Source organism: Salvelinus alpinus, chromosome 20 (assembly GCF_045679555.1).
Source record: "Salvelinus alpinus chromosome 20, SLU_Salpinus.1, whole genome shotgun sequence".
In the NCBI taxonomy this organism is placed as follows: domain Eukaryota; kingdom Metazoa; phylum Chordata; class Actinopteri; order Salmoniformes; family Salmonidae; genus Salvelinus; species Salvelinus alpinus.
The window spans coordinates 38720268-38736232 of NC_092105.1; the positions used below are offsets into that span (position 1 = coordinate 38720268).

The window sequence follows — 15965 nt, forward strand, 5'->3', positions numbered from 1 at the left end:
TTCCAGACTCACATCAAACATCTCCAATCCAAAGTCAAATCTAGAATTGGCTTCCTATTCCGCAACAAAGCATCCTTTACTCATGCTGCCAAACATACCCTTGTAAAACTGACCATCCTACCAATCCTCGACTTCGGTGATGTCATTTACAAAATAGCCTCCAAAACCCTACTCAATAAATTGGATGCAGTCTATCACAGTGCCATCCGTTTTGTCACCAAAGCCCCATATACTACCCACCACTGCGACCTGTACACTCTCGTTGGCTGGCCCTCGCTTCATACTCGTCGCCAAACCCACTGGTTCCAGGTCATCTACAAGACCCTGCTAGGTAAAGTCCCCCCTTATCTCAGCTCGCTGGTCACCATAGCAGCACCTACCTGTAGCACGCGCTCCAGCAGGTATATCTCTCTAGTCACCCCCAAAACCAATTCTTCCTTTGGACGCCTCTCCTTCCAGTTCTCTGCTGCCAATGACTGGAACGAACTACAAAAATCTCTGAAACTGGAAACACCTATCTCCCTCACTAGCTTTAAGCACCAGCTGTCAGAGCAGCTCATAGATTACTGCACCTGTACATAACCCATCTACAATTTAGCCCAAACAACTACCTCTTTACCTACTGTATTTATTTATTAATTTATTTTGCTCCTTTGCACCCCATTATTTCTGTCTCTACTTTGCACTTTCTTCCACTGCAAACCAACCATTCCAGTGTTTTTTTTTTAGTTTTTATTTTACTTGCTGTGTTGTACTCACTTCGCCTCCATGGCCTTTTATATTTTTATTTATTTATACATATATTTGTTTGCCTTCACCTCCCTTATCTCACCTCACTTGCTCACATTGTATATAGACTTATTTTTTTTTACTGTATTATTGACTATATGTTTGTTTTACTCCATGTGTAACTATGTGTTGTTGTATGTGTCGAACTGCTTTGCTTTATCTTGGCCAGGTCGCAATTGTAAATGAGAACGTGTTCTCAATTTGCCTACCTGGTTAAATAAAAAAAATAAAAATAAATAAAAGACTATGCTTCCCTGTCAACTATACGGTAATAGACGCTGGAAGCACTTCAGTCAGATTTCCAGATTCATTGTGAGTAAACCACTTTACAGTAGATTAGAATGTACATGGCTGTATCATTTGATAGTTCATTGCGCTGCTGTATGGCCCACCTCTGCTTGCCAGCCACATGGTTGGCATGGAGGGTGCCATGTTGTGAAATGGCCAAGGTAGTAGAGCCTGGTCAGCAGGCTTCCCCCCACCACCAGTCTGGCATTCCAGTCTGGTCATCTTTTTTTCTGATGCCTACAACAATATTCCACACATACCACTTTCAATTTAGTGGAAGGAATGTGTTTGTCTCCATAAATACCTCTATAATCCCATATCTGGCACTCAATAAATGACAGGGAAAAGAGATGGTCCATGGTTATGTGACGGAATATAGGCGGTCTGTCACAAGAGATTAAATAATGACAAGGACGTCCTGTGACTTACTGACTAGAAATGGACCAGCTGTGTGTAAATGTCCTAACAAGCCAGAGTCCCACTAAATCCTCACAATATTCCTCAGATATATTATCATTTGAGAAATGTCACACGTATATGTGGTGTTCTGCCTTGTAGATTTCCATAAATTCATAGGTTGGCTAATTCGATACCTCATTAGTGTGTGATATCCTCAAGAACAATGTTAGGATTGATACATTATGTCCAGCTGCTGGTGTGTGTCCTGCATGCATGTGTAACAGAATGGCCACACAGTGGCTACGCATGCATGTCACAGGTAAAGTACAGGGTTGATAGATTTCAATGACCACTTCTCCAAGGTTAACAAGTTTACAATGCATACTGAACCCTTTCCTATAGCCAATCTACCAGATAATTTCATTACTCAATTTGCCTGACTGATAATCTATTACACATCCTCTCTGAAACCTATTTCGGCATAGGCCTAGCTATTTGTCTTTTTCTAATCTGTCAATTATAATCTTGTGAGAGTTATGATGTACTAATAAATGATGGCATTAATGAAAAGGAATTATAATGTCACATAATGTGTGTGTCTGTTTGTAAATAATTTATATGAATAATTATGATCCGTTTCAGTAGGCTAGATGTGGATAATCCACCTTCAGGTGTATTTGTATTTTTGGGGGTATTTTCTTAGAACTGTATTGTTGTAAGTAAGCATTTCACTGTAAGGTCTACACCTGTTGTATTTGATTTGATAAACCTATAGAGGCATCGACACAACATCCCATCAATCAACAAGGTGCAGCCTTTATCTTATCCACATGGTTTGGCTCTGGTTTTCTATGGCCTGCTGTAGATCTATTCTGCGATGACCTTGAGTGTTATGCAGGGTCAGGAGGACGCTTGACTTGCTCTTTATTCCCCTATGGCCCAGGCAGACTATGAGGGAAAAAAGAGCATCCTTGTGAAGAAAAGGTTAAGATTTCAACTACAACATGTACATTCAGATTTAATCAGTGTGAAAATATTATTGAAAGGTCAAAAGTCCTATCTTCTTGTGGCATGGATTTCTCTATTCTGATTTATTCACCTACGAATTTCACGCAATAAATCCGTTTTGATGCTTTTGAAACATCCCATAGTACTAGGTCTATTTTTTATGTTCAATCTCTAGTGATGAATACTATGACTAACAGATGAATAACAAGAAAGGAGGCGTTTTACATCCCAGAAAACGAAGAAGAACGCTGGCTTGATTTTTTGGGAGAAATCCTTGTAATAAAACCCTGTTATAAACAAAAAATCCCGGTAATTTTCCTCAGGGTTCCATTGCTGTTCCCTTGGTAACAAGCAAACCCTTGCCCTTCTGGAGCCTCCTGACATTCGCTTGGAACGTACCAAGCTGCTGTGGGGAGATCTGTAGATTTCCATTTCACTAATACGTTTTTTTTTAACCAAAAATTGGTTATTTGAAAAACAAATAATAACGTGCCTTATCTTTTAACCTTCAACGTATATTTATATTCCAACGAATCTTCTAGATGTTCCAATTTTCGTACGCACATTGGCATACAGTGGCATTACGTTACCCCTTCAAATAAATCAAACTGGCAGTCGTAGAGCGAGCTGTCAAATGCTTGTTGCTTGTTGTGTCAAATCCGTGCTAGCTACAAAGTAACGAAGATAAATCAAACACCCAGTTATTTTCTTCTGAAAGTGGCTATAGCTCATCTATAGCTAGGTAATACGACAATAATTAAGTCGACCGTTGAAGGTTGAACAGCACCTGTCCTCTCCACATTTTGTTTTTCTCTGTTCCATGGTGCTTTCTACCCTGGCTGCGTGACTGGTGGCTTGCGCCGGGGAACGAGTCGTCCTGATGATGAGGTAAGCAGGTATAAATGCTAGCTTCAGCTTGTCAGTCCTAGCTAGCTCGCTATGTACCCAAACATGATGTGTCATGTATTGCAGGTTAGGAAAAGTACCTAATAATAAAGTGTTATCCCTAAGACTAAATGGGAGTGCATGCAGTCAGAAACTAGCATATTGTGTTTGTCATCAGAGAGGAAGAGGCGAAGCGAGGGTTTACTCCGCCCAAAATGTATCCACGAAAACAAGACCATGAAGTGAGACATTTAGGTACGTTGGTCAATGAGAGTGTCGAATTTGGTCAACAACAGAAAAATAAGTGCTAATTTGCTACGTGGGTTTTATTTGATCGAATGGAAGTTTCGTAATGGTTAGGTTGTTACGAATGCAGCGATATAAAAGTGGACGCACGTGGCATTTCGTCAAGTTAAAAAAACGACTTTATTTTGGAGTTGTGCCTGTTGTTCACACGCGTATCTGCCCTCATTGGCTAGAATGGTCATATCTGACATCGCCTCCCGCCTGCATTCCATCTTTGAGGACGTATTTTCATTGTTAGAGCGGTCACTCGATTATCTTGTACATATAATATAAAATCTTTGTTTTCATGTTAGCGTGTGCTAGCTAGCTATCAAAGTTCCAGCTGCAGTAGCTAGCTAGCTGTGACGGTGGCTCGTGCACGGACTTTGCTAACGTTGGCTAACGTTATATAGCCAGCGGTAGCCTTTTTGCTTACTATCTACTGATGGCTGGCTACTGTAACGTTAGCTCCCAAGACTTCAGCCAAGTTACTTGTTTATTGTTGGTACAGTGTAGATAGCTAGCTATAAGCTCAGATCACATTACAAGTTACTTTGATGTCACTTGCTTTTTTAATTCAGATTCAAAGAGGGGGGGACGACCTTCATTGTGATACCTCATTTTTAAAGAAACAGGTTAAATAGAGAGAAAGATTGCTAGCTTGTTTTCATAATGTGTAATGTCAAATTGTTTGCTCATCTTCATGCAATTTTCAGTGCAAACATAACTATTTTTGTCCTCTTGAGAAAGCATAGTGGAGAAAGCAGGCTCTTATGTTGGACATGTTATTACACATCCACTATTTTGTTTATCTGTAAATTATTATATTAATTTGTTTATAACAGTGAACAATAATAATTCCAAACCAAAAGAGGAATTATGTTAAGACTTGGGTCAAGATCATCTGAAATAGCAGAGCATACAGGTTTGCATTAGAGTAACTGCAGCTAGCCTGGCTGTCAGTCTGTCTGAGCTTTGCAGCCAGTACACAGCAAATCCTTGCCTGATCTGCTATTGGCCAGAGAGGGCTGGGAGGGTCTTCCTGGAGGCGGACGAGCAGGCAGGAAGGGGGTGGCTGGAAATGTTTCAGCTAGAGAGTTAAGCAGACAGTCTTTTCCTCCACTGTCGTGGAAAGAAAGCCCTGTCTAGGCATGGGCCTGAGCACACAGCACTGAGAAGGGAATGAAAACTATACACATGGTGATTATCTTTAGACAGAAAGTAATTAGAAGAAGTCGGACTACCGACACAGACTCTGGTGGATGTTAGAGAGACTGAGGAGCTCCAGCACTGCATGAGGTAAGAGGCTTTTTTCCCTTTGGCTGCTCTGTTTCCTGACTAGTTCATAAAGGAATTTGCTGCATTATGCTGCATACCATGCGGTGAGAGGGAGAGATAGGGGACTTCACTCGTAGAGGTGGTTAGAATCTGCTTCACTGATCATGCTCCTCTTGCAGTTACTGCTTCTTCTATTTGCTTTTGGTTGGCTGTTCCTCTTTAATATGTACATTTAGCTGGTTAATGTTGGGAGTTTACTTCTCCCATACTGCCAGCAAAGAACAAGGTGCTCCCTTTATGCCTGCTCTGCAATTTCCTGTGGCGTTTCACCACTTACCCAGTCTGTCTGTCGTGTGTCTGAATGACTTCCAAAGTGTGTGTGTTTGCACAAGGTTCATAAGAGTGTTTTCTTTATGTACATGGCTCTGGAGGACTGGGGGCCAACATCTCATAACCATGATTTATTCTCTGATGCACCAGGTGTTAACTCTTCATCAGATCTAACACAGAAAAAAACACCAAGGAAAGTAACTTGAGAGGGTCTGTCACAAATAGAAAAATGGAAAGGTCTTCCTAATCCTCCTTTCCAATTCAAAGTTTGAGTTTGGGCCCGGGGACAGTTTTCTTCTGTACTATCCTATTGACACAGTTTTGAAGCTAGACTATGATATTTTTATGTTGTAGGTTCCATATTAACGTTGCAACATTCAATTCCGTACTTTACAGCCCTGCTTGAATAACCACTTCTTTTTATTTTGACTCAAAACCAGTAGTTCCAGCCTGTGCTATTTCCAACTGTTTTGGAAGTTATAGGCTACATGTTTTTTTATCCCTGAATCCAACGAAATTACAGCACACACTGATAGGAAGGATCTATTTTCCTCTCACATTTGTTTGGTCTCATTGGTGGGTAGACTGCTGTAGATAAGTACTGCAGATTTTCTCATACAGCAGTGCGAATTGAGCCTTAGTAACTAACATGAAGATAATTAAGGTCGTGCCAGTTCAGTTGGTAGTTGAAGATTATTAGAATATGAAGTGCATATGCTTGCTGATTCAATAAATTGCTGCTTGCATTGCCCATGGCTGAAAGCTGGATGGTTTACAATAGTAACCTCTGTAACTGTTAGGCCCTAGAGCTGGTTGTTCATCCCAAATGAACAAAACAGAATGTCAGGGTTAACACTGACCAAACTAGGCCATGAATCCATAGATACGATAACGAGGTAGAGATACAGGAAAAAAGCCATACAGTTACATATCAGGATTTTTGGGGGACGATATATTGTATCGTTTTGACAATATCGCAATATTATTTTTATGCTAGTTGGTTGTACTCCAGTATTTTTCCTTCATAGCTTGTCCTTCATCTTTTTAAATATATAGCCAATTTGTTTTCAGCACATTTAATTCCATGACTGATCAAAACTTGTTCTCTCAAGGCTCTCTTGTCCCTCTGCAGAAGAGATATGGAGAGCAATATGTTTGGAACATTGAATCGTAATTTAATCACAGTATAATATAACATATATAAACAATAGCCTCAATGTAGGCTAATTTTGCAGGGGGGTATTGAGATTCGGGATTTTTCCCCCCACGGCATCTTTCTCCCATGTGTTTCCATGGCATTTCCATTGACCTCTTTACCGCATCTATAGATTGACCTAGACCTATTTTCATTTGTATACGCAGCTAATAATTTAACTCCCTTAACAAAAGTAATGATACATTTGCCAAGACCTCTCACATGTCAAATTGAAAACAATATTTTCATGATGAGATCAGTCTGTAGGAAATGTAGGCTATTTTTTCACCCAAGTATCATTCTCTGGTCCATGGGATTATTCAAGGCTCTCCCTTAATTTGCATTTTACAGCTGCCTTTAGGGCATCCAACTGATTTATAGGGAATAAGTATAAACAAGAATCAAAATCTCTCTCTCTCTCTCTCTCTCTCTCTCTCTCTCTCTCTCTCTCTCTCTCTCTCTCTCTCTCTCTCTCTCTCTCTCTCTCTCTCTCTCTCTCTCTCTCTCTCTCTCTCTCTCTCTCTCTCTCTCTCTCTCTCTCTCTCTCTCTCTCTCTCTCTCTCTCTCTCTCTCTCTCTCACATTGACAACCTTGTTACTGAATTCACAAGTGTTGCAGTGCAGAGCCTCCCACACTCAGCTAAAGGGCAAACTATTGAGTGATAGTGTTGCATTTCTATATTTCTGTTGCCCTGATATGTTTTGCCAATAACAACAAAACCATGTTCACTTTTACGAAATTTTTACAGAAAATACAGAAGATTCTAGAAGACTGTTTACAATAGAATAATACCTCTCATGAGAGATGTGCAAGTTTACCTTCTAATTTATTAATTACAAGTTATTTAAAGTTGCTTCACAAAGTACTAGACATCACAATTACCCCAATTACATACATTTCTGACCTTGGAGAATAGGATGTTGAATTAAATTGTAGTTTTTTTCTGTGACGTGATGTCCTACTTTTCCCCCCAAGGCCATCAGCTAGAATTTGAACGATATTGTTGCTACACTTTAGTCATTAACTGGAATTGTAGGTAGCCTAGGTATCAATTTAATTTATCTTCAACCCTTTGTTTATGATGTAGCGTAATACAATGCATTCAGTAGCCTATGCTTACAAAATAGAGTCAGAAATGTGGGTGTAGGATATTGTAAAAATGAATGGCAGACATGCCCTGTACTGTAGGATTTACCTCTCTGTAGGATTTACCTCTCTGTAGGTTTTACCTCTCTGTCCCCCATTCAATTGTTGAATGCCACATTGCATCATGCTGACATTGAGGCTAAAATTGAATTCTGTCCTTCCATCCAGGATGTCAACAAAATTGATATCGCTGCATGTTATTATTAGACTCAGTCCCCAAGGCCTTCACACTGTTTGGGGTCCTTCTCCTATTGTACCCCCAGCAGCTCTGGCTCCCACCAAGCATATTTATAATGTGGTCTTATTGGACTTGTCTGTCTGAATAGAAAGGCTGTCCGGAGATAAATACAGTGCCGAACATAGAGTGCACGGAATTAAAATTTCATAAACCGAAGGCTGAATACCGATTCAAGGTCAGAAGCATTAATCAGTCAAATATATCACTCTGATTAGAGGAAGGCTGCTGTGCTGGTGGCTGTCGATTAAGACACAGGCCCACGTCACAGGCTGACATTTGCAATAGCCTAGCTCGTAGGATTTTAGCACAGGACTATGGCGTAGGCCAACAATGTCAACAATATCCCACGGGAACAATACCCCACCACCTCAAATGGCAGTTTAGCAGTTTGAGGGGGGAACTGGACTAATCTGGAGAGGTCACAGGAGTGTTATAGGCACCTCCTACCTGTGTCCTATAATCTATCATGCCTCATCAGCGTTATCCTAGATGCACATTTAGCCAGGCTGCCAATAAGAATCATATTATATTGTCCGACATAGTAAGCCTTTTAAGAATAGCCCTTATGTAATTTTGGCGTTTGCAAATTTGCATGCCTCCATCTACTCATCCTGTTTATTTAGCTCTTATTGTAGCCTAACTGATGTAGACTGTAATGATGTTATTAATGGTATTGTGCAATTGATATGTAGAGTTGAGAGGTATTATTTCAGGAGGACAAATTACATTTCATACGCCTTTTTGTATTCACTTTCCCCAAATGGGCTAGCCTTTTACCAGATCTGAACATGAGTTAGGACTAGGCTAATTGCAAAAGGTCTCAATTGATATTAGCCTATTCATTACGTATCTTTCCATAGAAGTCGAAAGTCCTTTGGGAGAAAAGGAAATTAGATCCTGCCTTGAGTGGTTGATTATTTTTTATGATTTTCACAATTATTTTGTTCATATAGATGGAGGTGTATGTCCATTAGATGGGATGTAAGGGAGGTGGTTTACTCATACTGTATGGTTCTATCATAGAGTAACCTACATCATTTTTTAAAACACATTTGATTGCTTGACACAATTCATCATGATATTTTTAACCCAAGCTATGCTGTTGCCATGCCTCAGTTTGTGAAAAGAGCCCATAGCAACTCGAGCAGCATAAAATGAAAGTAGGCTAATAGTATAGTAATAACAAGAGCACTAACATACATTATTTATAAAAGAACTAGGCTAACCTAACTCTTTCCTATCTTCCAGATCACCAACAGAAAGTGCCTTTCAGACAACATCTCCAACTTGAACCTGCTCTGGTCCATATGTGCATGGAAAGCCAACGCTCCCTTTAAGGCCAGGTCTGAGCTGTGACAGGGGATACCTCAGCTGCAAATCTTCAGTAGCCTCCAATTCAATTCTGAACGACTCCAGTGGCTAAGAAATCCAAGAGGAAAGCATTATTGTGGAGAGGAGAACTGTCAAAGCACAAAGAGCTGACAAATTAGAAGTTGGCAAAGTCAATACCAAGCACATCTTCGTTAATATTCTATCAAAGAGCTCCATTGCCTCGAAATACTATATTGAGAGTGTTCTTGTCAGTGGAGGAGGAGAGACACTTGGGGGTGTCACAGAGCAAGCCCCTCAACCTTTTCAGAGGTCTGCCATAGGTGCAAACTGATTGATGAGTGATTGATCGTTAATCGATTAGCCTTCCTCCCGGCTTATGCTGCGAGGGCCTGTCTAGTTGCTACATATGATTTGAGAACTTTTAAAACACAAATCAAACAGAGCCAAAAGTTGTGAACTTTTTTACGTGAGGCCATTTTTGAGTTAGAGTCAACCGATATATTGAACTTGCAGCGTTCAATTGGAACCTCTTAACATGGCTCTGAATATATCTTCGATAAGAGACACAAAATGGCTGACGTTGGAAGTTTGTCGGCAGTTTCAGAGAGGAACTTGCTCACGGAGTGATGAGGAATGCAAATTTGCACACCCACCAAAGAGCTGCCAGGTTGAAAACGGAAGAGTTATTGCCTGCTTTGACTCGCTAAAGGTAAGCAATGTCATGCACCATTCTTCTGTTAGATTCATGATTCTTTGCTTTATGTGCTGGGAGAACTGTGTTAGGCCGACCTAGGAGCCAACACAGATAAAGAGATACTAAATTGTTTATTGTAAGGAAATAGAGACAGAAAAGCTCTGCAGTTTGCTGTTTCTCTCATCCCACTAGACATCCCAGTGCCAGGTACTGTTTATTCTGTTTATTCTAATCCAAAATTGACATCCCCCATGGGGTGTATATAAACTATAGCCTAGTGCTGGCTTCCAGTGGGATTACTGCTGATGCATTCTCCCTCTCACCTCAGTGGCCCTGGCTGTCTGTTGCTGGGCCTGGGTTAATCCACAGAGAAGCTCTCACTGCCCCTCCCCCCATGGATTATTCTTATGTTCAATCATCTCCTTATCTCCGCTGGCCAAAGGGCCTGGTCCCTATCGGTCAAGGCTGGTGCTCCGACAACCATCAACAGGAATGGATACAAAGAACCTATTTTTCCAAAGTGCCTCTATAGGTATGGGTCCTTTATTGGGAGGGTGAAAATGGGTTGCTTTTGATTTTGCCCATTGACTTTTCACCTCAAGCCGTTAATGGAGACGGCGATAGTGTTGCAAGTTACTTTTTGTTATTGCTATGGATGGCAGGACATTTAGGGCCTCACTAGTTGCCCAGCCATTAATCTTAGAAAGAGTCACACACTGTTGCCCAAGCTCCTTCCAGAACAGTGCATTCATTGAGCTGCTTGTCCTCCAAGGCTTGTATCTACCAACCATGCATCTAATGTCTTAGCCTACTTACTGGGCCCTCTGAGACTGGAGCCATCACACCACGAGGCTGGTGATTAGAACCTGGGGGGAAGGCTGCTCAAGACTCATAGGTTCCTTCAGAACAGAGACTTGCAATGGATTTTAGTTTGAGGTGAATGTGGAAGAGGCTTTACAACTGGGGGCAGTATATTGAGTGTAATACTCTTGCTCCAAAAATAAATGATTTGCTTAACTTTTCAGTTGTTTATTCTGAAATATTGTGGTGGGCTAGGCTACATTAATGCCCTCGGCAAACAGGATTAAAATCCTCTGTGGCTCAACCCACCCACACACGCTTCATTTCACCCAATATTGTCTCAATTGTTATGTCACAGTTGCTCTTGTAATGAAGGTTTTTTAGACTATAGGGTTTTTTAGACTGCACTTCAACTGATTTTAATGACACTAGGCTCAATGTCATCACTTCTGTTCTGCACATCACTATAGCAACTGTGTCTGTCCAGCCTCTGTCCTGAAAGGGGATACTGTAATGCATGCTAACTTGTTCATTTCTAAGGTGAATTGATTTCCTGCTGCAGTTCAAGTGAAATATTGATTCATAATCAGGATTTTCATGTGCTTGCATCAACCATTATCTGTGATGATATTAAGTGATACATCTCAGCCTAAAACATGCAGGCCTATGATTTGTATATGGACTGTTCAGAGCACGCAGGAGAGAAAATGAGAGAGGCTCTGTTGTTAGCTGATGGAAGGGGGATGGGAAGAGACTGGTTAGAAAATATACAAATGCCTCAGTCATGTGATTATGTCACGATTCATTCTGCTGAATAGCCTCTTGTCTAAGAAGAGTTCCTCGAGTGTTGTCTGTAACTGACATTCCTATTGGCTCAACTTTGACAGTGGTTTCCGCTGTGATTTAGCCCACATTTCCCCTAAAACATATGGATGTGTTCTTTAGTAAACTGAATGATAGGCTAGCCATGTTGGCCCACCTTTACACTTTTGATGTAATATCATATGACAAAAACAGTGTTTGTTCAGCTTGTGGATTTGTTCTGTTGTTTTCATAAGTACCCCTTATCAACCCCTAGCTAAAGTACTTTTGGAGGTGAACCATTTCAATAAAACACTGACTGGAGTTTAGGCTTAAGTCTGAACAACTGGTGAGGCAGCATCTCTTATGCATGTCACAGGTCTGTTCTGATTCACCCTCCTGCCCTAACATGCCTAACCTAATTTTGTGCATGTGATTCCACTTTCCCCAGCAGCAACAAATGCATGACAGTAACTGCTTTCTCATGACTGGCTGCAAATTGACAAGGAAAGGCAGACAGAAACTTGTGTTGTCTACAGATTTCCCCCATCTTATCCGAATCGTCTGCATGAGAAGCTGTCCTTTGCCTTACTGACCTGCCGATTTCCTCCCCAGAAATAGGGATGGGCGTCAGGCCCTGTCTCTCCCACTGCTCTCGGCCTAACCCAACACTGCTGTGTTGGCTGACTGGCTGGGGCTTGGCTGTCAGTCATGATATGGCTGAGAGGAGCTGTTTCCTGTGGGCTGGTCCCAGGAGACTGTGCTGAAGCTGGGTCAGAGGAAACCTCTGAAGACAGAGAGAGCAGTGAAGAGAACAGTGCTGCTGATGCCTGGAGCTAAGCTAAATAGCTTCCTAGCTTACAGAGAAGTAGGGTGAGACGTTATGTGGACTATCACATATGATTAGGAGCTCAGCTGATTAGGAGCTCAGCTCAGCACTACATTATCACCACTTGATGCAAAGGCAGTGAGTAGGAAACATCAAATTCAGTTGGATGGATACTTAATTCGTTGGGCCTTACCTAGGTTAGCCTACATGTTTAGCCTACTAGGCTGTACATGTGTAATCACCATATGCCAAAGCCTAGCTATGGCACTTTCTGGAAACATGAAATCTAGGCCATGCGTTCATTGTCTACTGCAGGGGTTTTCAACCTTTTCTTGCCCAGGGACCCCCTCCCAGGCAAACCGGCGATGCAGGGATCCCCATCATACGTTAGCAAAAAAAATATTTTTCACGTCTTTATCATGACACAAGGCGAGACCCAGATGCAGACACAGGAGGCAGATGATGTGGATTGGGGTATTGGACCTTTCAGGTCCAGGCTGGGAGCGTTGTGCCTTGCGAACCAGGGTCTCAATACCCCAATCCACAGTGGTTGCTAGGCATGAGGTAGGGAGAATGGTTTCGGTGACCGAGTGTGTGGCAGAGGAACTGTATAGGTGAGAGAGAGCGTCAGGCTTCACATTTTTGGACCCTGGGCGGTAGGAAATGGTGAAGTTGAATCTGGTAAACAACAGAGCCCACCGGGCCTGCCTGGAGTTAAGGCGCTTGGCTGTACAGAGATATTCCACATTTTTATGGTCGGTCCAGACCAAGAGTGGCTGTTCTGCTCCTTCCAGCCAGTGCCTCCACTCTTCGAATGCCATCTTGACCGCCAGGAGTTCTCGGTTGCCTACATCGTAGTTCCTCTCTGCAGAATTGAGACGATGAGACAGGAAGGCACAGGGATGAAGCTTTTGGTCCTGGGCAGATCGCCGGGACAGGATGGGCCCCACTCCAACATCCACCTCAACCACAAATTGACGCGACGTGTCCGGATGGATGAGCATGGGTGCTGTTGTGAACCGATGCTTCAGGTCCACAAAGGCTTTGTTGACAGCATCTGAACGGTACTTTGGGAGAAGTGAGTGCCGAGAGGGGCGCCGTCAGGGTGCTGTAACCCAGAATGAAACGGCGGTAGAAGTTTGCAAATCCTAGGAAACGTTGCAACTGCACCCTGGACGTAGGTTGAGGCCAATCCACCACTGCTTTCACCTTTCCAGGATCCATCTGGACATTACCCTCAGCAATGACATATCCCAGAAAAGCGATTGTAGAGCGGTGGAACTCACACTTCTCAGGTTTCACGAACAGTTGGTTCTCCAGGAGGCGCTGAAGGACCTGCCTGACGTGAAGAACATGTTCTTGGGCAGACCGGGAAAAAAACAGGATGTCGTCAAGGTAGACGAACACAAAATGGTTGAGCATGTCCCGGAGCACATCGTTTACCAAAGCCTGAAAGACAGCAGGGGCGTTGGTGAGTCCAAACGGCATGACCTGATACTCAGCTGGCTGTGTTGAAGGCTGTCCTCCACTCATCCCCTTTGTGTATCTGAACCAGGTGGTAGGCATTCCGAAGGTTCAAAAGGTTCAAAAGCCGAGGAGAGGAGTGGTAGGGGGTAACTATTTTTGACAGTAATGTCATTCAGTCCCCGGTAGTCAATGCACGGACACAGGGTCTTGTCCTTCTTCTCCACAAAGAAAAACCCTGCGCTGGCAGGAGATGCAGACGGACAGACGGCCCCAGTAGCCAGAGACTCCTCTACGTACTCCTCCATAGCCTTGGTCTCCGGCCCGGACAGATAATATAGTCGACCCCGAGGTGGTGTGGTGCCTGGGTGAAGATCCCACTGGTACTCAGTGGGAATGACAGAAACATCCAAAGCCTTGCTGACGCCCTGAGGAAGACGTCTGGGGAAAGGCTGTGCTGCTTGAAGACAGTGGGAATGGCAAAATGGGCTCCAACCTATGATGGAGCTTGTGGTCCAGTCAATAACAGGGTTATGTTTTTGAAGCCAGGAAAACCCCAAGACAACAGGAACATGGGGAGATGCAATGAGGAGGAACTGTATGGTCTCACTGTGGATACTGAAAATCCGTATTTGAATGGGCACAGTACAATGAGTGACTCCACCTTTTGAGCTGCCGTCCAGTGCACTGGCATCCATGGGAACCGAGAGAGGTTGAATGGAAATACCTAGCTCAGAAGCAATAGTAGTATCCATAAAACTTTCATCCGCCCCAGAGTCAATAAGCACTCAGAGACTTAGATTGGTCTCCCCACAGCACAAGCACAAAGAAAGGTGTGCGGGTGATGGGAATTAGGGAACTCCCAGTCTGACTCACTTGTACCCACTTGTACCCACCAGACACAAATGCTTCCTAACAGGGCAGGTAGCTATGTAATATCCTACCCCTCCACAGTACAGACAACAGTTGGAATTCAACCTACATGAGCGTTCCCCAACCGATAACCTAGCTCTTCCCAATTGCATAGGCTCAGGAGAATCCAACTCAACCGTCGTTGATAATTCATGAGCGAGCTCAGGTGGCTTCGAATCCTCTCGGGAAAACTGCCTTCAGGAACTTCCGGATTCCTTCGAAAGTGAGCGAGCCATAGCGGGTGAACGAGTGTGCCCGAGGCCAGACCTCCTCTCACTCCTACGTTCCCTTAAGCGTCCATCAATTTTAATGGTGAGGGCGATGAGGGAGTCAAGATCCACCTGCAATTCTCGAGCAGCTAGCTCATCCTTCACCACCTCGGATAATCCGTGAAGATCAGTATCGAAGAGAGACTCCGGATTCCAGGCACTCTCGGCGGCCAACGTGCGAAAATCAACCGCGTAGTCTGCCACACTACGGGAGTTGACGTAAATCAAGAAGTTTACTGGCCGCCTCGCTCCCGGATTCCGGAGACTCAAATACCTTCCTCACCGCCACCATGAATTCCTCCAGATGACAACAGAGGGTGGATTGTTGCTCCCAAACAGCCGTAGCCCAGGAGAGCGCCCTTCCCGACATTAGCGTAATAATATACGCTATCTTCGATCGGTCCGAAGGGAACAAAGGTGGCTGTAGCTCAAAAATAAGCGAGCACTGAGAAAGAAAGCCCCGACAGGTACCAGGATCTCCAGAATAACGCTCCGGAGGAGGTAAGCAGGGTTCTCTCAGGGATGGCAGACAGCCTATGAGTTGACTCCTTAATAAGCTCCATAGTAGCCTTAAACCCTTGGTCGTGGCGTTCTGTCAGAGAACGAAGCCCTTCCAGAAGGTCCTGTAACAGCTCCTCATGTCTCCCAATGGTGGCTCCCTGCAGGGAGACAGCGTGGCGAAGCTGGTCCAAGTCTGCTGGGTCTGTCATGGCCAGTTCTTACTATCATGACACAAGGCGAGACCCAGATGCAGACACAAGAGGCAGATGGTTGGAGTTTAAGATGGTTAATAATCCTAAAGGAGTAGGCAAGAGAATGGTCGTGGATAGGCAAAAGGTCAAAACCAGTTCAGAGTCCAGGAGGTACAGAGTGGCAGACAGGCTCGTGGTCAAGGCAGGCAGAACAGTCAGGCAGGCAGGTACAGAGTCCAGAAACAGGCAAGGGTCAAAACCGGGAGGACTAGAAAAAGGAGAATAGCAAAAAACAGGAGAACGGGAAAATAACGCTGGTTGACTTGGAAA

At 43.4% G+C, this 15965-nt stretch overlaps 1 protein-coding gene across 19 annotated transcripts in view; it reads left to right on the forward strand.

The window, feature by feature from the left end:
• The first annotated feature begins 4684 nt into the window (after positions 1-4684).
• LOC139546816 (muscleblind-like protein 2a) overlaps positions 4685-15965 on the forward strand; it is a 38372-nt gene continuing 27091 nt past the window's right edge. For 6 of the 19 annotated variants that reach the window (XM_071355613.1, XM_071355617.1, XM_071355618.1 and 3 more), the window contains exons 1-2: positions 4686-4953; positions 9090-9882. In XM_071355613.1, the coding sequence (XP_071211714.1) occupies positions 9709-9882 (174 nt within the window). In that variant the 5' untranslated portion in view covers positions 4686-4953; positions 9090-9708. Of the gene's footprint in view, positions 4954-9089; positions 9883-15965 lie in introns of all 19 variants that reach the window. The other 13 variants (XR_011669275.1, XM_071355626.1, XM_071355622.1 and 10 more) reach the window with 4 other exon arrangements.